This window comes from Apodemus sylvaticus, chromosome X (assembly GCF_947179515.1).
Source record: "Apodemus sylvaticus chromosome X, mApoSyl1.1, whole genome shotgun sequence".
Classification (NCBI taxonomy): Eukaryota; Metazoa; Chordata; class Mammalia; order Rodentia; family Muridae; genus Apodemus; species Apodemus sylvaticus.
This window is the reverse complement of record NC_067495.1, coordinates 12,506,618-12,529,937: the sequence shown is the minus strand read 5'-3', so window position 1 is coordinate 12,529,937 and position 23,320 is coordinate 12,506,618. Positions and strand designations below refer to the sequence as shown.

At 48.0% G+C, this 23,320-nt stretch overlaps 3 protein-coding genes across 7 annotated transcripts; 2 read left to right on the top strand and 1 right to left on the bottom strand.

The window, feature by feature from the left end:
- Window positions 1-275: 275 nt before the first annotated feature.
- On the top strand, window positions 276-10,744 carry Slc35a2 (solute carrier family 35 member A2). 3 transcript variants are annotated; one of them, XM_052170519.1, is made up of 7 exons: window positions 586-682; window positions 1,260-1,316; window positions 1,595-1,656; window positions 2,006-2,188; window positions 5,898-6,049; window positions 8,422-9,149; window positions 10,475-10,744. In XM_052170519.1, the coding sequence occupies exons 4-7, from the start codon at window positions 2,131-2,133 to the stop codon at window positions 10,500-10,502; spliced, it is 966 nt and encodes a 321-aa protein (XP_052026479.1). In that variant the 5' UTR covers window positions 586-682; window positions 1,260-1,316; window positions 1,595-1,656; window positions 2,006-2,130; the 3' UTR covers window positions 10,503-10,744. The 3 variants fall into 3 exon arrangements, with proteins under 3 accessions (XP_052026478.1, XP_052026479.1, XP_052026480.1); XM_052170520.1 differs by lacking the exon at window positions 1,260-1,316 and having other exon boundaries at window positions 596-682; XM_052170518.1 differs by lacking the exons at window positions 1,260-1,316; window positions 1,595-1,656 and having other exon boundaries at window positions 276-682.
- Window positions 10,745-10,794: 50 nt separating this feature from the next.
- Pqbp1 (polyglutamine binding protein 1) lies at window positions 10,795-15,215 on the bottom strand. Of its 3 annotated transcripts, none has more exons than XM_052170521.1 (7): window positions 15,101-15,215; window positions 14,518-14,603; window positions 12,259-12,370; window positions 11,962-12,074; window positions 11,575-11,853; window positions 11,318-11,381; window positions 10,795-11,154 (listed from the first exon to the last, which is right to left on the bottom strand). In XM_052170521.1, exons 2-7 carry the CDS (start codon window positions 14,582-14,584, stop codon window positions 10,998-11,000), a joined length of 792 nt encoding a protein of 263 aa, XP_052026481.1. In that variant the 5' UTR covers window positions 14,585-14,603; window positions 15,101-15,215; the 3' UTR covers window positions 10,795-10,997. The 3 variants fall into 3 exon arrangements, with proteins under 3 accessions (XP_052026481.1, XP_052026482.1, XP_052026483.1); XM_052170522.1 differs by lacking the exon at window positions 15,101-15,215 and adding an exon at window positions 14,810-14,901; XM_052170523.1 differs by lacking the exon at window positions 15,101-15,215 and adding an exon at window positions 14,704-14,803.
- A 52-nt stretch (window positions 15,216-15,267) lies between these two features.
- Window positions 15,268-22,448, top strand: Timm17b (translocase of inner mitochondrial membrane 17B). Its single transcript, XM_052170524.1, has 6 exons — window positions 15,268-15,384; window positions 16,932-17,031; window positions 19,285-19,348; window positions 21,553-21,681; window positions 21,763-21,873; window positions 21,970-22,448. Exons 1-6 carry the CDS (start codon window positions 15,359-15,361, stop codon window positions 22,056-22,058), a joined length of 519 nt encoding a protein of 172 aa, XP_052026484.1. The 5' UTR covers window positions 15,268-15,358; the 3' UTR covers window positions 22,059-22,448.
- Window positions 22,449-23,320: the final 872 nt, after the last annotated feature.

The following is a 23,320-nucleotide window of genomic DNA, read 5'->3' as shown; positions in this document are numbered from 1 at the left end:
TTTGCATTTTTCTCAACTCTCCTCCTTTAGTTTCTCTCACCCTGGTCCTGAAGTCGACCCCTCATTCTCTTCTATTATGGTCACAATCTCAGTCGGCTCTGGTTCACTAGTCTCGCCTTCTCAAAAGTCCCGTTCCTCCCAGTTGGCCTCTGGCCCTTAGAGGGTGGGACCTGGCTGGGAAGGGAATAGAACTGACACGAGGAGGGTGGTGCTATCTGGGGTTTCCAATAAGGAGCCGAGATGGCGGAGCAACGGAGCCAATGAAACCCTAAGACTGTTTGGACAGGTGGTTGCGGACAGTCAGGGTCAGGCGAGCGAACGAGACGTGGGGGCCGGGTCCAGAGTCACGAGCGTGCAAATAAGACCTGTGCAAAGGCTCCGGGCGACGGTGTGGCGCCCTGTGTCTCCTGTTTTGATGGAACCTGGGAATCCGAAACCACCATTTTAGAATCAGGCTGGAAACTGGCTACCTCCCGACTCCTCCACGTCCCAGCTAACGCCCCGCCCCACACACCGAAGGTCCGGAAACGGACGTGATGGATACGGAAGTAGCCTGCTGTTGCCGAGGGGACGGGACGGGCAGATGCCAACATGGCAGCGATTGGGGTTGGTGGATCTACCGCTGCGGCCGGGGCAGGGGCCGTGTCCGCGGGCGCGTTGGAGCCTGGGTCCACTACAGCGGGTGAGGTGGCCTGGAGTGGAGGCGTTGTCTGGGCGGAAGTCGGGATCCTTGAGGGTGGGATGAACCTAGACTGAAGTGACAGCTCATCTCGTGCGAGCGGACCTACGTGTTAGTGTATGTGTGTGTGTGCGCGCGCGCGTGCATGGTGGGAAAAAGGAAGGAGAGAATGGATCATTGTATGTTGTGGATAGGCGTCTGTCGTTCTGTGGGTGACTGTGACTGGGGTTCTTGATTTGCAAATAAAAGCCATTGTGAATGTGTGGGGAATTTTCCTATTGAGGCTAAGAACATTGATAATGTTCGGAGGGGGTGGTAATCCTTACTTGTGAAAGGGAGAGACGATTGTGGGGGCGAGAGTTTTTCCTTATAGAAGGGAGATCCGACTCTTAGGGTGGTGGCTTCTTCCTTATAAAGGGCCCTTATAAATTGTCAGGGTGGGGCACATCCTTGTATGACTAGTGAATCCATTTTGAGCATGAAACTGTCCTTCATTACATGGAGAGAATGTTCTGGGGATATTTCTTCCAAATGGAGATAGTTTTATTTGTGTTGAAGTGGGAGACTTCCTTCCTTATAGGTCAGAAAGAACATTCTGAGGGTGCCAAGTGCTTCTATATGGCAGAGAGAGCCCATTGTAAGTGTGGGTAGAACAAAGAATAATTCATTGGCTGGGAGAAGGGCATAGAGCAGAGGGAGGACGGACCATATGCAGTAGGGAAGTATTTCCATATAGGATTAAAGTAAACAGACTATTGGGGTAATCATATGAGATGGAAAAATAGAACAAACCTAAGGGGGTGGACATCTTAAACACTTATATTGCAACATTATTTCATTTATGGGACAGTCCTGCATTACTTCAATTCATAGAAATCCTCAATCTGCTTATCCACAAAATGGACTTTTTCCTAGTACCTTCAGAAATCAAGAGATGGGAATCCGTGTAAATCTCTTAGTGCAGTGAGAGGCATACTGTAAGTATTCAATAAACTTTGGGAATCCTGTCTGACAAAGAGTGGCTTCCCCGGGAAGGGAGAAGAAGCAAAGGCATGTGTCCAGAGCCTGCCCCGGTCATTTTCTCACACTAAGGATTTCAGGTTAAGAGCTAGTCAGCCTGGGGCCCACTTCTCCCTGCCCTGCCCCTTTTTGCCAGTAGCTGAGGGTATGGAAACAGGTACAGATCAGACTCTCATGGAGTCAGGATGGGCAGGCAGAGGAAGTCCCAAGAGGCAGAAGGTTTTTGATTGAGAAAAGAGGAATGAGGTGGGTGGCCATACCCCAGCTGCCTCTGACTCCATCCTCTGTTCCTTCCACTCCCTGCAGCTCACCGGCGCCTCAAGTATATATCCTTAGCTGTGCTGGTGGTCCAGAATGCCTCCCTCATCCTCAGCATTCGCTATGCTCGCACACTGCCTGGGGACCGCTTCTTTGCCACCACTGCCGTGGTCATGGCCGAAGTGCTCAAAGGTCTCACCTGTCTCCTGCTGCTCTTCGCACAAAAGAGGGGTATGAGTTACAAATGGGCTTGGTTGGTGGGACTCCCTAAGTTACAGGTGTAAGCACCCCTGGAAGGTTTGCTGGGAGAGTATACTGATGCATCTGAAAATGTCTGGACGAGCATTTAAGCTTCCTGGCCACTGCAGCTGTGTGAAGTTGCATCGCTGCTTGTATATTCCTTATACCTGAGAACTATGCTAGTGAGATAGTCTGCCCACAAGGCAACAGAAGACCCTTGGTAATTCAAAGATGTAATAAAAGTGCTTGGAGGGTGGAGACATGAAGATCAGGAGCTCAAGATAACATAAATCCAAGGTTAGCCTTGGCTACATGTGATTATCTCAAAAAAAAGAAAGAAAACCTTTGTAATATGGAGAATCCCATTACACACACACACACACACACACACACACACACACACACTCAGAAAGAATAATAAAATAGTAAAAATGTGCTTCTGTATCACAGTTATCAACTCTTGGTCACACAGTCAAAAATGTATCAGTGGCTAGCTGTTCACTACTGATCTATATATCTTTTACATATCTGCACCTTTATGGTAGGTGTAGTGTCAACATGTTTGTTTGTTTGTTTGTCGAGGCAGGGATTTTCTGTGTAGCCCTGGCTATCCTGGAGCTTATTCTGTAGACCAGGCTGGCCCACCACTGCCTCCCAAGTGCTGGGATTAAAGATGTGCACCCCCAAGCCCTGGCTTATGTCATATACTTGTAACTGCAGCTATCCCATGTGCTTACACAGGGCATCGGGCGATTCTAGGACTTCAAGGTTGTCTTGAGCAACATTTTAATGCACCATTTGAAAACAAGAGAAAGTAAGAAATAAGTAAATGAAAGTTGTGGCTGGAGAGACGGCTCAGCGGTTTAGAGCACCAACTCCTCTTCTGAAGGTCCTGAGTTCAAATCCCAGACACCATATGGTGGCTCCTAACCATCTGTAATGAGATCGGACGCCCTCTTCTGGTGTGTCTGAAGACAGCTACAGTGTACTTACATATGATAAATAAATAAATATTTTTAAAAAGTAAATGAAGTAAATGAACATCATGCCGAGAGGTGTGGGTGTGGCTTAATGACAGAGCGCTTGCCTGGCATCTATAAAGCTCTGGCTTTGACATCCACCAGCACAGATGCCAGTTGTGATAAATGCCTATAATCTGAGGCAGAAGAATCAGCAGTTCAAGGTCATCTTTGGCTACAAAGTAAGTTCAGGGACAGCCTGAACTATCTGGAATTCTATCTCAAAAAAGCGAGTTTAATAAGAAACCATACATGGAAAAATAAACAAACAATAAAGCTGGGTGTAGTGATTTAAACCTGTAAGTCCAGCACATGGGAGGCAGAAGGATCATAAGTTCCAAGGCTTCCTGGGCTCAATGAAGACCCTGACTCAAAATAAAACAAACAAATAAAAATTCCCCTACTTTAAAAAAATTTTTTTCCCTAACTACCAAAGGACAGAAAAGCAAAGTCAGACCTGCAGGCCTGTAATCCTGGCTACCTGAGAAGCGGAGGCAGGAAGTTCTACACTAGACTGGTCAACTTTGTAAGACCCAGTGTCAAAAGAAAATATAGGATGGGAAAGATAGCTCAGCTGATAAAAACTCTTGCCATGCCAGCCTGAAAACCTGAACTCTCTCCAGCAGAGGCAGTGATGGACAGAGGGAAATTACTCCAGCCTCTAAGTTGTCCTTTGACTTCCACGCTTGCACCATGGGATGTGCGTGCCCATACTCACACATGCATCACGTACAACACAACATGCTGGAAATGTGATCAGCTATAGAGCACTTGCCTAGCTTGTTCAGGGCTGTAGCTTCAATCCCATCTTGCATACACACACACACACACACACACACACACACAAGTAGTGTCTGGGAAGATGGCTTCATGGGTAAAATGCAGATCTGGTTTAAGCCCAGAACCCCCATCAAAACCAGCTATAGTGGCATGAATCTAATCCTAAACATCTTTGTGAATCAGGGACAGGAAGGGGGACAGTGGGCGGGCAGGTGATTGGAGACTGGCAGCCCTGTGGGCTCACTGACTAGCCAGTCTAGCTAAAAGATCCATCCCTGTCACAAAGAAAAGGTGGAGGCAGGCAATGATGGCTCATGCCTTTGATTCTAGCACTAGAGAAGCAGAGGCAGGTAGAATACAGAACTAGTTCTTTTTTTTTATGTTCCCCCCCCCCCCCCCCCCCGAGACAGGGTTTCTCTGTGTAGCCCTGGCTGTCCTGGAACTCACTCTGTAGACCAGGCTGGCCTTGAACTCAGAAATCCGCCTCCCAAAGTGCTGGGATTACAGGTGTGCGCCACCAATGCCCGGCCAGAACTAGTTCTAAGACATCCAGTGCTACCTTCAGAGAAACCTGTCCCAGAGAGAGAGAGAGAGAGAGAGAGAGAGAGAGAGAGAGAGAGAGAGAGAGAGAGAGAAAGCTGGAGAGGTAAGAGTGTACTGTGCTCTTCCAGAAGCTGACTTCAGTTCTTAGTACCGCATGGCTCACAACATCCTATAACTCCACTTCCAGGGAATCCAATATATCTGGCCTGCACAGATACTGCTCACACATGTATTCAGACACATATATACACACATTTTTTTAAAAAAAAAAACAAAAACCTTAAAAACTAAAGGTAGGGCTTGAGAGATGATTCAGCTGTTCAAAGCATTGGCTGATCTCCAGAGGACTCTGTTTCCAGCGAGCACATGGTGGCTCACACTGTAACCCCAGTTCCAGGAACCTCACATCCTCTTCCAGCGTCTTTGGGGAATGCACACATGTGGTGCACAATCATACATGCACAAACACTCATTTACATAAAAATAAACCTTGAGGTAGAGAGTGATGGCGAAGACATCCAACATCAGCCTCTGTCTTCCTTGTGTACCAGTCCAGGCTCCACAGAGAGACTCTTTTGAGAAGCAAGAAAGATTCGAAAAAAGACAACATTCATCCATAGGGCAGAGACAGCTTCTTAGTGTATCTAGGACTGAGAAAAAGATGTTTGGGTGGGAAATGGACCATTAAGGACTTAGGATGTCTAAAAGACTTATACTGGATGTGTAACTCCGTGGTATGTTGGGCCCTAGGTACAACCACAAACAAACAATCTTAAAATGTCCCTTCTGTGTCACACGGTTCTAGGTACTTGGTGATTATTTCATTGTACATGTATGTTGAGTGCAGGCCTTGAATGTACTGGTGTCAGGAAGGTAGATCTCAGGTGGATGAACTGTAGTTGATTAGCAAGCATAACGGTTTCATAGTTTTGTGACCATTATTTTTCTTTTCGTACAATGTTGGGGTAGAACCTGGGGGCACACATCTGTTAGGAAAGCACCCCACCACTAAACTATATCCCCATTCCTTTTTACAGTAAGTTGAGTACCAAAAACGCTTTTTTTTTTAAAGACAAGGTCTTACTCTGTAGCACTGGCTATCCTGGGATTCAATAAGTAGAGCAGGCTGGCCTCAGTCTATGAAAGATCCACCTGCCTCTGCCTACTGGGTGCTGGAATAAAAGGCTTGCACCACCATGCCCTGCTCAGAAACAGCTTTGGCATTGGGATCCTGTAGGAGACACTTCACTGGCAGGAGGAATGGAGCAAGAGTTCAGAGGTGGTGGCAGTTGAGCCTGGGAGGTGGACAGAGGAGCTATGCCTGGTCCCAACCTTCAGCAGAGCCTCCTCCCACCTAGGTAATGTGAAGCACCTGGTCCTCTTCCTCCACGAGGCTGTCCTGGTGCAATATGTGGACACACTCAAGCTCGCGGTGCCCTCTCTCATCTATACCTTGCAGAATAACCTTCAGTATGTTGCCATCACCAACCTGCCAGCTGCCACTTTCCAGGTGAGCCTCCAGCCCACCATTGCCCCTGGGGACCTGGGGGGTTGGGTCGATGGAAGGAGGGAGGCAGCCTACAAAGAACAGACACTATGTGACTTTCAGAATACTCTTGGAACTCCTTTAAATTTGGTTTGTTTGTGTGTTGAAACTGAAAAGAGAGATACTTAGATAACTGGAAATATGCCTGGGGCCAGACAGATTGGCATATACCTGCAAATCCAATACTCAGGAGGCTGAAACAGAAGGACTTAGGGTTCAAGAACAGATTGGACTACATAAACAAACCATCTCGTGGGGTTCAGCAACACTGGCTGCTCTTCTATGGGAACTGGGTTTGATTCCCAGCACACACATGGTGCCTCACCACCATCTGTAGCTCCATTTTCAGAGGCATTAGGCATGCATGTGATACACAGACATACACGTAAGCAAAACACCAATACACAAACTGGGTGGGGGTGGCATATGCATTATCTGTGTGTTTTAAATGTATGTAATATATAAGTAATATAGATTAAAGGAAGAAACCCTATCTCAAAGAAAAGAAATACCTGGAAAGAGCCTTCGAATGTTTATTGATGACTCTGAGGCATTTGTGGATAGTTTTGTATTCATACAAGGTTTATTAAAGAGCCTAGATGCTAAGCTGGGCGTGGTGGCATATGACTTTAATCCCAGCACTCTAGGGAGACAGAGACAAGCAGATGTCTGTGAGTTTGAGGTCAGCCTCTGGTCTACAGAGTTCCAGGCCCCCTGGGGCTACATATAGAACCTCTGTCTTAAAACACAAACAAATAGAGGGCTGGAGAAATGGGTCAGCAGTTAAGAGCACTGACTGCTCTTCCAGAGGTCCTGAGTTCAAATCCCAGCAACCACATGGTGGCTCACAACCATCTGTAATGGGGTCTGACACCCTCTTCTGGTGTGTCCAAAGACAGCTACAGTGTACTCATGCATAAAATAAATAAATCTTTTAAAACAAACAAACAAGCCGGGCCTGGTGGCGCACACCTGTAATCCCAGCACTCTGGGAGACAGAGCCAGGTGGATTTCTGAGTTCGAGGCCAGCCTGGTCTACAGAGTGAGTTCCAGGACAGCCAGGACTACACAGAGAAACCCTGTCTTGAAATAACCAAATCCAAAAAAACAAACAAACAAACAAACAAATATATGCCTATGTACTACAACAAGGTTGCCTGGGTTCAAATCCCAGTGCTACCACTTTCAGGCTTTGTGATTTGGGGATCAGTCACTTACCTTTCTGTGCCTTTATTTGCTTATCTTTTTATTTTTATTTCGTTTTGTTTTCTTTGAGATAGGCTGGCCATGAACTTGTTATGTTACAGATGACGACCTCATCTTTGGTCTTCTGTCTCAACCACTCAAGTGTTGGGGTTATATGTGTGTGACACTGTGCCTCGTTTATGACGTGCTAGGGACTGAACCTAGCACTTGGTGCCTGCTAAGCAAAACTACTAGCTAAGCTATGTCTTCAGCTTTTAGTTTTGTTCCTTGGTTTTTTGAGACAGGTTCTTGCTATGTGGGTCAATGTGGCCTTGAACTCCTATGTGCTGTTATTTCAGTCATGTGCCACCATGTGTAGCTCTCTCATCAGTGAATTTCAGAGGATAGCAGTGTCCAGTTCCGTGGGAGTTGTGAAGGTTTAATGTACAAATCCCGATATGGTGCCCAGATCCATGCTGGACACATGCATAGTAATCTGTGACTATGTTCTGGCTTGGTTATGGTTCAGTTATTCCTATAAAGATTTCCCTTATCATAAAGCTTTAATTATTTATCACCTACCTGGAGGTGTTTTATATACAGCAGCCTTATTTTACAGAGATGATGCCAGGTCTCAGGAGGGACAAGTGATTTGGCTGTAGCTTGGGACTGCTTGACACAGCTACTCTTTTGTAGAACTTGGGTAGTTCTTTTTTGAGATGATTTCTAGCCCAGGCTGGCCTCTAACTCTATATACCCAAGGATAACTTTAAATTTCTGATCCTCCTGCCTCTAATTCCCAAGGGCTGGGATTACAGGTGTATGCCGCTTTGCCTGGGTTATATGGTGCTAGGCCTAGGTTATACGGTGCTAGGCCTGGGTTATATGGTGCTGCGGATGGAACCCAGCAGTCTGTGTGTGCTAGGTAAGGTCTTCTCCAATTGAACTGCATCCCTTAGTCATGTGGAAGAGTCTTTAGGAACTAGGTAGCCAGAGGTTTGTCAGTGGCCAGTGGCTAGTTTGTTTTATTTTCATGTACCCCACCTTATCCTTTTCATTGTTCCCAAAGGCCCACAGTGGGTGCTGTCCCAACCCCCTTGCATTCACGGGAGTTGGGACCAGCCCTCAGTGCCTTCACATGCAACTTGCAGGTGACGTATCAGCTGAAGATCCTGACGACAGCGCTCTTCTCTGTGCTCATGTTGAATCGCAGCCTCTCCCGCCTGCAGTGGGCCTCCCTGCTGCTGCTCTTCACTGGTGTAGCCATTGTCCAGGCACAGCAAGCTGGTGGCAGTGGCCCACGGCCACTGGATCAGAACCCCGGGGCGGGCTTAGCAGCTGTCGTGGCCTCCTGTCTCTCCTCAGGCTTCGCCGGTGTCTACTTTGAGAAGATCCTCAAAGGCAGCTCTGGTTCTGTGTGGCTGCGTAACCTACAGCTCGGCCTCTTTGGCACGGCGCTGGGCCTGGTGGGGCTCTGGTGGGCTGAGGGCACGGCCGTGGCCAGTCAAGGCTTCTTCTTCGGGTACACACCTGCTGTCTGGGGCGTAGTACTAAACCAAGCCTTCGGTGGCCTCCTGGTGGCTGTTGTTGTCAAGTATGCTGACAACATCCTCAAGGGCTTTGCCACCTCCCTGTCCATTGTACTGTCCACCGTTGCCTCCATCCGCCTCTTTGGCTTCCACCTGGACCCATTATTTGCCCTGGGCGCTGGGCTTGTCATTGGTGCCGTCTACCTCTACAGCCTTCCCCGAGGTGCAGTCAAAGCCATAGCCTCTGCCTCTGCCTCTGGGCCCTGCCTTCACCAGCAGCCTCCGGGGCAGCCACCTCCACCGCAGCTGTCTTCTCGAGGAGACCTCACCACGGAGCCCTTTCTGCCAAAGTCAGTGCTGGTGAAGTGAGAGCTGGTGGTGGTTGGGAAACAGGGCAGGGGGTTGGGTTGGAGGGGGTTGGGCTTCTGCAGGTCCGAAGCTGTTGCCAGGGCCTGCCTCTTGTGGGGTTGGAGGGGTTTTTTTTTTTCTCCCTTATTTCTAGAGGGATATGGAACTAGGGCTGAATGTCACATGAATGCTTCCTGATCGATGGGCTCCCCTCTCCTGGAGGAGCTTTTTAGACCTGCTTCCTCTGCCTCGGGCCAACCTCTTTGGGAACAGGGTTGGGGTCCTGCTATTCCAGGCCTTCCCCCCACGACCCTCTGCTGGAGATGTCATGTCTCACATGCCTGGGACAGCTCATCCCAGCCATCCTGCAGACTGGACAAAAGCCCCGCAGCTCTCCAGTAACGACTAATGACTACTCGTGGGGTTCCATTTCCCATTGTATGAGGCCTTCTCTCCTGCACCATCACCCTGGATCATGACAACAGCTTGGTCTCTTGATGTGGCCTTGGGCCAGTTTCCCTGGTACAGAGACCCTTGAAGATCAATCAGCCTGTTGTAAGTGCCTGGAACGAGGAGAGGCACAAGCTGAGATTTGTCGCATCAGCTCATTTGGGGAGGGTGTAATCGGTGCCAACTGCTTTCCAATAGCTTGGAGATTTGTGATATAATCAGATCAATGATCCAGAGTGTTGGAAAAATGCGGAGGGGAGGTCCTTGAAGTGGCTGAATCTCATGTAATTGAAGAGACAGAGGCGAAGGATTATCTTCAGAAACATCCAGAGAGGGAAAATAGAGCTGCCAAGTCTACTCTTGCAGCTCCGCTGGCCGCTTAAAACACCCTTATTCATGGTGGGTGTCAGAACTGATGACACATGGAACCTGCACCCCTGCACTCCCCAAAGCTTATTAACTCCTTAACTGTATCCCAGATGTGTGTGTGTGCGTGTGTGGATGTGTGCGTGTGTGGATGTGTGCACGCACGCACAAGTGCACGCATGGAAGGTGCCTGGGCTGTCTTTGCTATATGTAAATAGGGCCACTGGATCTTTATTTTTGATTAATTTGTTCTGATTTTTTTTTTTTTTTGGTTTGTTTTTTAAGGAACTGTAATGAACAAATGTCAGGATACCCAATGCCAAATAAAGATGATGTATTTATTTAGTCCATGTGTAGCTTTCTGACCAAGGGCCTGCTCGTTCCACATAAGCACCATTACTAACTCCAGGATTACTAGCTTACTACCAGCCACCCTCGCTTGCTTCGGAAAGCCACCCGCCAGCCCACCCCAGCTTTCTGTATTTCTCTTTCCTTCCCATTTTCACCACAGGTTGCTCACCAAGGTGAAGGGGTCGTAGCTGCTGGAATGGAAGACGCTGGCCTACCTTCGTTCTCCCTTCCTGCCCTGGCCCAGCTGGGACTAAACTCTTATCAGTATTAGGGGTAGGGTGAGGTAGACATGGGAACTCCCTGTCCCCACCAACCCTGCCCCACATAGGGCTGACATGACTAACCTCTGTTAATGGACACACCTCAAACTCCTGCTATCTTTACAGTATTTCTTAGGTGAGTTTCTGCAAATAAAATGTTTTGCACCATGTGAAGTTGGGTTGGAAAGAATGAAGAAAGGAAGCACTCAAGCCTCATGGATACGTGTCACAAAAAAAAAAAGCTTTTATTAAACAACAACAACAACAACAAGTGCTTGTTGTTTATAAACAACACCAAGGGGGCTGGGAGTGTAGCTCACTGATGGACTAAATATTGAGCATGTAGAAGCTATGGCTCCTATCCCAGAGCCACAAGGAAAAATCACAGAAATGCGAACCGTCAAAGCTCCAGGCAACAAAGGTTCAGTCCTGCTGTTTGGTTCGGGAGGCTTCCGCATTGGCGCGGAGCACAGCCCCCGGGGAAGGGTAGGGGCGCTGCTGGAAGAGGGGCCCTGCTGCTGTGGTGTCAGCCCCTGTCTTGGCCTCATTCCTCTTCGGGAGTCCTGTTGACCATGTGCCCCTGGGGACAACAGAGAATTAAGAGTACAGCAAGAGGGTGCAGTGGGTGTCCCTTAACTGCCCAAGATTTAAAGTATGGGAAGAAAGAGACAAAAGGGAAAGATACTATTTACAGGCATGGTGGCAATCTTCAAACAAAAAAGCCTGCTCAAGGTTTTACTTACCGGGGTGCGTCTGAGTATGAGCTGGGGTCCATGGGGTCTAACTCTTCATCTTTTCGACTCGTCGCTAGAGAAATACGTAGCGGGATAAGTTCTTCACTTGAGACCCAAGGAGCCCCTCCTCCCAGGAAGAAGTATTTATTACCACTGGCTACCATGGCTCACAGCAACCTTCAGAAGTCCAGGTCTAGGCACGGACAAGACATTCTGGGCCCTGATACCTCATTTGACTCACCTAAGTCCCAAACTCATGTGCTTACCTTTCTTGTTCTTGGGGTAAGGAGCCAGTTCCTCTCTGCGATGTTGGCGCCGGTCTTTGCCCTCTTCCCGGTCTGCCTTGTCAAATGCCCGCTCGCGTTCCCTGTCCCGGTCCCTCTCTCTCTCCACTTTGTCATAGTTCCTCTCTCGTTCTCGGTCAGACTTCTCATGGTTTCGGTCTGCCTTCTCATGGCTCCTGTCTGGTTTCTCATGACTCCGATCTGACTTCTCGTGGTTTCTGTCCACCTTTTCAAGATTCCGCTCTGACTTGTCCTCAGCATCTATGGTCACACACAAGTCCTGAAGCCCCCCTCTTACCCATATGGTCTCTTCAGCCTCTCTCTGAGACTGCAAGAAGCACTGAAGCATCCCTGCATTTGCCAACTCACCTGCATTATTGTTCCTGACTTTCTTGGCAGGTTTGGTAACGACAAAGTTAGGATCATGTGGTGAGAGCCAGGACACGAGGTCTGTCTCCACATTCCAATAGTAAGGGAGTCCGCTGTGGGCAGCGAGGGAGGCAGTGTCAGTACAGATGTCCCTTGTACCATCTGTCTCCTCAACCTGTGCCCAGATCTGTCGGTTTCACCGTCCCACCTGCAGATCTTGTCCCTCTCCACCCACAGTAAGAGAACACAGGAAGGGCAAGGCCAGCTGTCCCTCCCACCTCCTGTTGGTAGGCTCACCAAGAAGGGTCAAACACCTTGTACCAGCTTGCTGGCAGACCCTCTATCCTGGTGGCCTCATAGTCAACAGGGTCATCATCGTAGTCTTCAGCAATAATCTCTTCCTCTGGCTCTGGAGGAATGGGGAAAGAGAAAAGCAGTTTAATGACCCAGTAGTAGGGGTGGGGGATTTCTCCTCCTCCTAGTTTCAGGCTTTGGAGACATGACTGACCACTCACATCTATACTACCATGCGGGGAAAACATGGAAGCATCTGTTCAGAGCTGAGAATCTTCAAAAATTTGACATCCAATCAATTCCTGAGTTCACATACCATGTGGCATTGTATTATCCCAACCTATTTTAATGAAATGGGTTGGAACAGTAGGGGGTTTGTCTAAAATAATGGCTAATCTGTCCATCTTAAGTGCAATGGGTTTCTGGCTCATCTATATTGGACAACAAGGAATCAATCTAAATAAGGAAGGCTCTGACTCTTCCTAGGGGCTGATATACAGCAAGCCTGCAGCAGACATCTAGTGATAGTAGAATAAAGATGGTGTCTATCATATATCATATGGGTGTAGTATATCAGCCCAATGCCTGGTCATTAGTAAGCCTGTAAAAGATTTCAGGTCTGGGTATAGTTAACAATAAAATGCATGTGCCCACAGCATCATAGTGACACCAAAAGAGATGTCAGGTATGATTGTCCATATTGCTAATAAACACTATCAGCAGTGGGCACAGTACTCAAAGGATTTAAAAGAAACACTAGTGATATGGGGTTTGCCTGAAATCCTGGATTCATATCCTAACATCACCAAGAAAACGAATATCAATGTTCATGATTAGTACTATTAAACACAAAGTCTCTGTCTGGTGCAAAGTAATCTTGTAACAGATGTCAGCTATCCATACAATAATGTGATGTACCTTCAAGTGCCTAGCACACCATATAGATCAAAACTCATGCTCCATTTTATTACTATTGGCAACAATGTGTAATTAGCAGCTAGTAATACAGTAAATCTGACAAATCATCTTTTTTTTTTTTTTGGTTTTTTGAGACAGGGTTTCTCTGTGTAGTCCTGGCTGTCCTGGAACTCACTCTGTAGACCAGGCTAGCTTCAAACTCAGGAATCCGCCTGCCTCTGCCTCCCAGAGTGCTGGGAATCCATCTGCCTCTGCCTCCCAGAGTGCTGGGATTACAGGCATGCGCCACCACACCAGGCTGACAAATCATCTTTTCTGACTGTTAGCATATCATATGTACCAGGCACTTAGGCAGCAACAATTAAATGTTAGTAGGTTACAGTGCCCATCACAGAAGTACCTCTGGGGAGTGAAACCATAGAGCATTAGCACCTTGTCACTGTATTTGGCACATAGGAGACTGCAGGATATATCAGGTGTCATTTTTATTAAATAAATACTGTCCTGGTGTGGTAGTGCACACCCTTACTCCTAGCATTAGGGAAGCAGAGACAGGCAGATAGCCATGAATTCAAAGCCAGCCTGATATATACAATGGGTTCCAGTCCTGCCAGAACTACAGAATGAGACCATGTCTCAAACATTATTTAGTTAAATACCATGTAGTCACAGATTTATTTTTATTTTCCGATATGTTTTTTTTTTAATTTGACCTGGAATTCACCATGTGAAGCAGGCTGTCTCCTATGATCCCTTTTGCCATCCCTGGCCATGCTGGGATAACAGATGAATGCCACCATACTTTGCTCTATTTTTTTTTTTAATTTTTTGAAGTCTGAGTCTTGCCAGATTTGGCATGTCTGGCTTTGACCTCTTGGGCTTAAGCCATGTTTGTGGCTCAGCCTCCTTAGCAGCTGAGAGTATTTGTACCCGGTACCGTGTCCACTTGAGTCATGATTTAAATTAAACCTATCCCTCCAGCCTCACATTTCACACAGTACCTACCAACCACGAAGGAGTTATGGATATCAGAAAACATTATATCGACAAAGAGATGCCTGTCAGGCCAAGCAAGCTATCAAATATCAAAATCAAGGTGCCTGTCAACAGCAGAACACATCCAAGAGCTTTGGTCTGAGCCCAGCAGTACAAGGGTGGGGGGGGGAGGTGTGCACGCTTGGACTGCAGAAAGTGGCAGAGTGTGCACCTAGCATGCACCTAGGTTCGATGGGGCAGAGCGAGGCGGGACGGAGCGGAGAAGAGGGGGAATAAAGAATAGAATAAATAATAGAACGTCTGTTAACCCTGGCACATGGTAGATGCATCTGCTTTTGGTTTTCTCACCAGGCTCCAGATGTTTGAGGATGCCCCTCTTCGCCAAGCGGGTCTGCAGCGCTACAGGGAGCGGCATAGTGGGTTGCTGACTAGACCTAGAGATTGACAAGACAGTACTGAAGGGCAGATCCGATGAACAACAATTTAACCTGGATAGCCAGTAACCATGCACCGCCCTGCCGCACCCCACCCCACCTAACTGCACCAGTAGCTGGAAGAGCAGAACAAAAAATGCGTGCTAAAAGATGAAAGAGATACGAAGCAGTACGGCCAGAACTAGTAACACCAGAACTCTACGGACCCAGGTATTGGAAACCGGATGGACCGTAGACCCAGTTCCTCTCTAGACCAAGGCTCCACCCACCGCCCGTGGGACCAAGTGCCACACACCCGCAACCCTGAAATGGGATCACCCAACGTTCCTCAAGGTCCGCACGGCGGGCGGAACCAAGGCGCTGGATGGGGGAGATAAAATGCCAACACCATCTCCGGCTTTGCAAGAAAGCTGACGCCATGGCCTTATCAGTAGAGCTGTGCGGTTAGTCAAAGTGTGTCACCTTGCCCTCCCCTCCCTCGTTGTCCCAACGCTTACCGACACCGAAAGGGTCTTTTTAAAGCGCAACACGCTCTTCTCCTCTCCCCAGCTACAATTAACTGGTCGACTCCGGGCTTCAGGGAACAGACGTGGCCCACCTGGATAGCCAATAAGAGCGCGCCGTTGGCATGACGTAAGCAGAGAAAAACCAATTGTTTCCCTGGTCTACGCACGGCGCCTCGGCGCTTGTGGGCGTTTCGGAGTGGGGGGGGCCGAGCCCGCGCGACCGACTGCTCCAGGCCTGCCGCTGGCGCCATGGAAGAGTATGCTCGCGAACCTTGGTACGGCGATGGGCACAGGCTCCGGGACAGTCGCGCGCCACGGGAGGCGGGCGGGAAAGGCAGGGGTTGCAATGGCAAGTCCCTGACGCGGGAGACTTGGAAACTTCACGGGCTCAGCGCGGCCGGCGTGGCCCCTCCCACTCAGACTTCGTCCAAAAAAAAAAAAAAAAAAAAAAAAAATGCCACTGTGGAGTGGCCCAGGATGTGCGGGGTGCGACAAACTACCGCACTGTTGCCCTGGCCCTTCTCCTCCTAGACCCTTTTCGTGAGCCAAAAGAGAAACGCGGGGCAGATCCATTCCGGCGGCGAGGGAGGAGAGGCGTGGAGCCAATACTCACAGGGTTTCCAAGCGTGGCTTTTCCCAAGCTGACTTTTGACTTCGGATAGAGCATGTGTGAACCCACTGTGGGCGAAGAGAAGGGACCTGGGTCTTCCCATCTTTTGGACGGTCTTTTGATTTTTCTTCCGTTTTAGGTTTTAAAAGGACACAAGGCACAGGCTTCCTTGGAGTTGTCAGCCTGTTTATATTTTACTTAAATAACGTTAGCTAGTTAACACTATTGAAACCTGGCAAGACAGCCAGGTTTACTGATTTTTGATAGTAACAAAAACCATTTTGTTTTTGTCTCCTGGATCTAGGATTTGAGGGACTCTTATTCAACTGTCCCGCTACAACTCTGTGGAAATACTGTACTGTCAGAAACAGTCTTAGGGGCTAGAAGTATTTAGCTCACGGGGAGAGCAGTCGATTTAAGCAAGAGATTCCTAGGTCCCAAAGCCATTTGACTTTTGACAATAACAAAAACAGTTTTATTGATACTTGCTTGTATTCAACAGTACTATTGTGCCAGTAATAAGCCCAGCTTTGGAATGCTATGTGGTGTGACACCTCCCCTATCTCAAATTCTTTCTTCCTCACTTTTGTTCCACAGATAGATTTACAAACCTTTTCTTTTAGGTTTTGTAGGTATGTTTGTTTGTTTGTTTTGTTTTTGTTTTTTTGAGACAGGGTTTCTCTGTGTAGCCCTGGCTGTCCTGGAACTCACTCTGTAGGCCAGGCTGGCCTCGAACTCAGAAATCCACCTGCCTCTGCCTCCCAAGTGCTGAGATTACAGGCATGCGCCACCACCACCCGGCTTGTTTTGAGACAGGGTCTCACTATAGAACCCTGGCTGGCCTCAAGCTGAGTAGACTAGACTGACCTCAGACACATAAATCTACCCTCCTCTGCCTCCCGAGTGCTGCTATTAAAGGCATGCACCCCAGCACCCAGTGCACAAACTTTTGTTGTGGGACAGGGTCTCCACTTAGAGCCCAGGTTGGACTGTCAGCTTGTGATCCTCCTGTCTCAGCCTTCCCAGTATTGATTACAGGTGTGCAGGGCACATCTGGCTTTCCTTTCTAGCTTTATTGGGAGTATAAAAAGTGGTGTCACGACTAATTTGTTGTTATCCTAGGTGTTCCGTATCAGTCACAAGCTTCCCAGTTTGGTTCTCCAAACAGGGCAGGGTCTCACATTAACCCAATCTTTTCCTTCCTGCTTGCAGCCCATGGCGAATTGTGGATGATTGCGGTGGAGCCTTCACCATGGGTGTCATTGGTGGTGGAGTCTTCCAGGCTATCAAGGGCTTCCGCAATGCCCCTGTTGTGAGTTGGGCCTTCCCCCAGTGGTGTGGGAATCTGCAGTCTTGCTGACATACAGAAAAAAAGTTAGCATCAAATTTTAAATATGCATACAACATAGATTTTACCACAAGACAGTCTTTGGGTTAAAATTCTGTAAATTCTGTATATATGGGTGGTGATGGCACACGCCTTTAATCCTAGCCCTCAGGAGGTAGAGGCAGTCAGATCTGTGAGTCTGAGGCCAGTCTGGTTTACAGAGTGAATTCTGGGACAACCAGAGCTAAACAGAGAAACCCTGTCTCAAAAAAAAAAAAATCCTCTATACAGGAAAGTGACAGGAGTTTGACAGAAAGAACCTTTAAATTGAAGGGGAAAGTAATCTAATTCTATCTTTCCTTTGAGCCCCATCCCGTGAAGCTAGAAGGCTCAGTGGATTTGGCTGCGCAAGCATGCGGACCCGAGTTTGATTTCCCACCACCTATGTAAAAAGCCAGGCATGCCTGCTTGTGCCCATAAGCCCAGTGTGGAGGTGAGGGGACACAAGACAGGCAGGCGTATATATCCCAAGAGCTTGGTGGCCAGTCAGCCTAGCTGGAGGTTGGTTCAGTGAGATACTCTGACCTCCCCATGTTCACACACTGGCAGTCATGTGTATATACCACACACACACACACACCGTTTTTCTGTAGCACAGGTTGGCACACAACTTGAAATCCTCCTGTCTGGGCTCTCCAAGTGCTGGGATTACAGGTATCTGGCAACATGGCCTGGTTCTGTGACCTTACTGTCTCGCTCTGGAATTCTCTTTCCTGGATCTTTGTCCATAGTTCTCATTCTTGGGAGTCTTCACATATATTGCGCCCTCCTTTTTTTTCCCTGCTGTAAGGAATGGATGCTGGTACCTCCATCTTCCCATCCTGGGAGCGATGCTTCTTTTTTTTTTTTTTTTTTTTTTTTTTGGATTTGTTTTTTTTTTTTTTTTTTCTGAGACAGGGTTTCTCTGTGTAGCCCCTGCTGTCCTGGAACTCACTCTTGTAGACCAGGCTGGCCTCAAACTCAGAAATCCACCTGCTTCTGCCTCCCAGAGTGCTGGGATTACAGGCGCGTGCTACCACCGCCCAGCTATTTGTGTTTTTCTATTCACTTTACACCCCGCTCACTGCACTCCCTGTCAACCCCTCCTATAATCCTTGTACCTCCCCCCCCCATTCTGGCACATCAAGTCTCTGCAGGGCTAGGTGCTTCCTCTCCCACTGAGGCCAGACAAGGTAGTCTGGTTAGAAAACATATCCTGTGTACAGGCAACAGCTTTTGGGACAGCCCCCTGCTCCATTTTTTGAAGCATGATTTCTCTGTGTAGCCCTGACTGTCCTGAAACTACCTCTGTAGACCAGGCTGGCCTCGAACTCATAGAGATCCACCTGCCTCTCTTGTCTCCTGAGTGCTGGGATTGAAGGTGTGCACAACCACAGTTCTCAACCTAATTAAAGGGTCTGAGTTTTAATACAGTTAGATCTTCATGTGGTGGTGACCCCCAACCATAAAATTACTTCATTGCTACTACATAAAAGTTCATGTAATTTTGCTACTGTTATGAATCATAATGTAAATATGTGTGTTTTACAGTGGTCTTGGGCAACCCCGTGGAAGGGTCAGTCCACCAAAAGGGAGTCAGAACGGTGAGAAGAGAACCACTGTTCTAGATTGCATTTGGTCGCCTGAGGCTGTCTTACTCCCTTAGGTTCTCTACTGTGTGTACTCACTGTAACAGGGCAGGGACCTTGTTCCTTGTTGTAGCCCTGTATATAGGATGAAGCCTGGCATGTGGTGCCTGCTCATTGTGGAGTGACTGAGTGAAGAAATAAAACTGAGCAGCCTCGCCGGCCAGCAGCGATGCACGCCTATAATCCCAGCAGTCTGGGAAGCAGAGGCAGGCGGATTTCTGAGTTCGAGGCCAGCCTGGTCTACAGAGTGAGTTCCCAGGACAGCCATTGCTACACAGAGAAACCCTGTCTCAAAAAAACCAAAACCAAAAAAACTGAGCAGCCTCACTCTGAGAATATCTTGGTTGGATTTACTCTCCATCCTCCTGGTTCTGCTCTGCATCTGATAGCTTTCCCATGCCTTCCTCTTTGTTGCAGTGCTGGACGCAGAAGAACCCTGAGCCTTGCTCGTTAAGGACCCCAGCACCCCTTCCTTCTTGTAAGCCTAGCAACCCTGCCTGCCAGTGAGTGCTCTTCCCCCTAGCCTAATGTCTCTCCTTGCTTTCTCTAGGGAATTCGGCACCGGTTTAGAGGTAGCGTCAATGCTGTGAGGATCAGAGCACCCCAGATTGGAGGTGAGATCGCAGAACCATAAAGACATGTTAGGAACTTTGATGGTAATTGATCCTTTGACACTAGACTGTGAGTTGCAGGTCCAGACTCAAAGTTGACTGCGACTTCCCGACAGTTTAATATGAAAGGACACCATGATGTATTCTGCAGTTGATTTGTTTTCGAGACAGGGTCTTCTGTGTAGCCCTGGCTGTCCTGGAACTCACTCTTGTTGATGAGGCGGGCCTCACAGAGATTCTCCTACTCCTGCCTCTACCTCTTCCTTCCAAGTACTGGGATTAAAGGGGTACACTCTCCAGCCTGGGTTCTTCTGCACTTAAATCCAGATCCTGGCTCTTCCCTGTTTGGTGACCTGCAGTCTTCCTCCAAACCTCGTCTGATAATGACAGCTCAGACCACTTAATTGGTAATTTGAAAATAAATGCACAAGGTGCTTAATAACTGACAGTTCTATACTAAGGCCTTTTATCATATTAACTAATTTAAAATTGCAGAAGTTAGCTAAACACAAACTACCTCAAATAAATATTTGGCTGTGCAGTGGTGGCACACACCTTTAATCCCAGCACTTGGGGGGCAGAGGCAGGTGGATTTCTGAGTTTGAGGCCAGCCTGGACTACAGAGTGAGTTCCAGGACAGCCAGGGCTACACAGAGAAACCCTGTCTCGAAAAAAACTAAAAAAAAAAAAAAAATTAGAACACAATGAACCCCCAGTAAATATTTTAACCACAGGTTGTGTGTGCCTATCCAAAATGCTTCAGACCAGAAGTGTTTCCCTTGTCAGAGGCTTTTGGATTTTACAATACTTTCATATGCAGAGTGAGATAGTTTAGGAATTAGACCCAAGTCTAAACACAATTGTGTTTGTGTACCACTTATTTACGTATCTTGAATATCTTTCTCTTTTTGAAACCTGTCTCACTCTATCGTCCAGGCTGGCCTCAAACACAGTCCTTCTGCTCCAGTCTCTCAAGTATTAAGATGACAGATGTGAACCATGCCAGGCTCTTTTTTAAAAATTAACTTATTTTGAGATACCAGGGATTGGACCTGTTGTTTCCAGCATGTTAGGCAAGTACTATAGCATCAGTTTTATATCTACCCAAAGTGTTGTTTTAAACACTATGAACATGTATTTTTTCTTGTTTTATAGTAGGGATGCACTAAGCATGCTAGACAAGTGCTCTGTCACCAAGACAGATTCTTAACACTGTATATTTCATTTTTATTAAGAGATGGCATCTCGAGACTGGGAATGGAGTTTAGTTCGTAGAGTACTTACCTAGCAGCACAAAGCCCTGGAGTCACTGCAGAAGAGCTGGGTATGATGGGGCCCACTTGTAATCTCAGCATTCAATCGATGGAGGCCGATGAATCAGAACTTCAAGGTTATCCTTGGCTCCATAGCAAGGTTGACTGCAGCCTTGACTTTGTGAGATAATGTCTCAAAAAAGTGCCAATTTTACAGCAGCATGTTTGGTCCTCTTGCGTTTTTGACTGTTTCCTGTCACATAAGGTCAGCTATGGAATTCTCTGTTTCTGATATCATGACCATGCTCAAAAAGTTGTAGTTTTTGAAGCCTTTTGGATTTCTTGATTATGAGTGTTTAATAATATATATTGTCTTCTGGCTTTCCTGCTCAGTTTTCCCTCTCCCTGAACTCAGAACCAGAATTCCAACTCCACGTGGTGTTTACAGGGTGAAAGTTGCTGCATTGAAAGCTGTATGAAAGGCTAATCTGCTTGTGTCCATTTCCCAAATAAAAGCAAAAGGATTTTACTGGTAACTGCAGCCGTGGACACTTCACGGCGGCAAGGATGGCCTGTCTACAGCAGTCTGACACCGAGTTCTCTATCTGGCCTTTCTTCCTTCTCGTATTTGGGGCTAAGGTTGTGACCCATGGCTTCCATCCTAAGTTACTCTCCCAACCCAATTCCTGATTTTGAGACAGCCTCTACTGCATAGGTGTCTAGGTCTTTGCAGTCCTCCTAGGTGAGCTCTCTAGGTGCTGGGATTATACTATATCCTGGTCATGTTTATTTGCTTAGTGGGGGAGGGGATCACCCTAGGCAAGCACTCTTCCACAGAACCACATCTTCAGTCCCAGCACTGTTTCTTGACCAGACTTCAGACCTTGGAAGTTTCTAGATGTTGAGCTACGTAGTGTCTCAGAATGTCTTATCTGGACTCTCTTTCCCCTACAGGTAGTTTTGCAGTGTGGGGAGGTCTGTTTTCCACCATCGACTGTGGCCTGGTACGGCTGCGGGGCAAAGAAGACCCCTGGAACTCCATCACCAGTGGAGCATTGACTGGAGCCGTGCTGGCTGCGCGCAGTGAGTGCCTCTAGCCCCCAACCCCAGTCCTTGCCCTGTTCTGCCTGCCCTTCCTCAGCTGTGTCTCTTTCTGCTTCCCAGGTGGTCCGCTGGCCATGGTGGGCTCTGCGATGATGGGGGGCATCCTGCTGGCCCTCATTGAGGGTGTTGGCATCCTTCTCACCCGCTATACCGCCCAGCAGTTCCGCAATGGTGAGGACCTGGTGGGCAATGGTCAGGGAGAGTCAGGAAGCACTGCCAGCCTTCTCCACACTTCCTCACCTCATTACCTCATTCTCCCCTCTCCAGCACCCCCATTCATGGAGGACCCCAGCCAGCTAACCCCTAAAGAGGGAGCTCCGGCCCCAGGTTATCCCAACTACCAGCAGTACCACTGAGGAAGCCGCTGCCTGCCCCTGCCACCGTGGGAGCTGCTCCTCAGTTCCCTCCTGGATGATCTACCTCCAAGGGAGGACTGGCTCCTACCGAGCCCTGAGACCTTCACAGAAGGCCTAGAGGCCTATTCTACTCTCTTGTTCTGTGGTAGGGGTGGGGGCACCCCAGCAGCCTTGTCACATGGGTTCCCTTTTGGTGTCTCAGGGCATCTCAGCTTCACACATGTAACACTTCTCTCACCCCAGATCCCTTGTGTGGCACCCCGGTGAATGTTTAAAGTCAGTTTTGAAATGTCTGTGTATGTCCACCTTCAGTCACCTAGATGACCCTCTCGGGAGAAGGGCCTTGGAAAGTCTAGGTCTTGAAGCTCCACAATGAATGGGTTCTAAGGATTTTTGTTTGTTTGTTTTTTGCATGGGGAGTGGGAGAAAGAAGCAGGGTCTCACTGTGTCGTCTAAGCAGGGCTTGAACTTGTCTGATGCTACCACACCCAGCCTCTGGTAAAGGTTTAGAGAATGAATGAGCAAGGGCGTTAGGAGTCACGAAGATGAATTGGGCACATGCATAAACGTGGTTAGGGGCCTAGACATGGATCCAGCAAACAGGGAAGAGCACGAGGATTGCTGGTGCATGTGGATGCTGTGCACACATACGCCGGACCCTCCTGGTCCAAGCTCCCCTTGGAGAGGATGGGGAACTAGCCTTGGAAGAAAAGCCTTTGCCCTGGGTGTGGTAGTGCACACTTGAATCCCAGCACAGAGCAGCAGAGGCAGGCAGATCTCTGTGAGTTTATCAACAGCCTAGTCTACAGAGGTTGTTCTAGGACAGCCAGGGCTGTTACTCAGAGAACCCTGTCTCAAAAACAAAAGCAAAAACAAGCTTTTTAAAAATACCACTCATTCTATCTTCTCAAGGGTCCATTTGCAAAATAAAATAAAACAAACAAACAGAAAAACAATCCACAGCCGGGCGGTGGTGGCGCAGGCCTTTAATCCCAGCACTCTGGAAGGCAGAGGCAGGTGGATTTCTGAGTTCGAGGCCAGCCAGGGCTACACAAAGAAACCCTGTCTCAAAAAAAAAATCCACAAAACAAAATAGAAAAACAATCTCTGTGGCCTTATAACAGCTCTGGGGTGGAGATCCTGGGATGAGGGAGACTGCTTTCTCAAAAAAAGACTGTCAGTCTCTGTCATTTCCTCATTTGCTGGTATCTGGATCTTTTTATATTTGCTGTTCTTTGTTACTGTTACTAATTACATCTTAA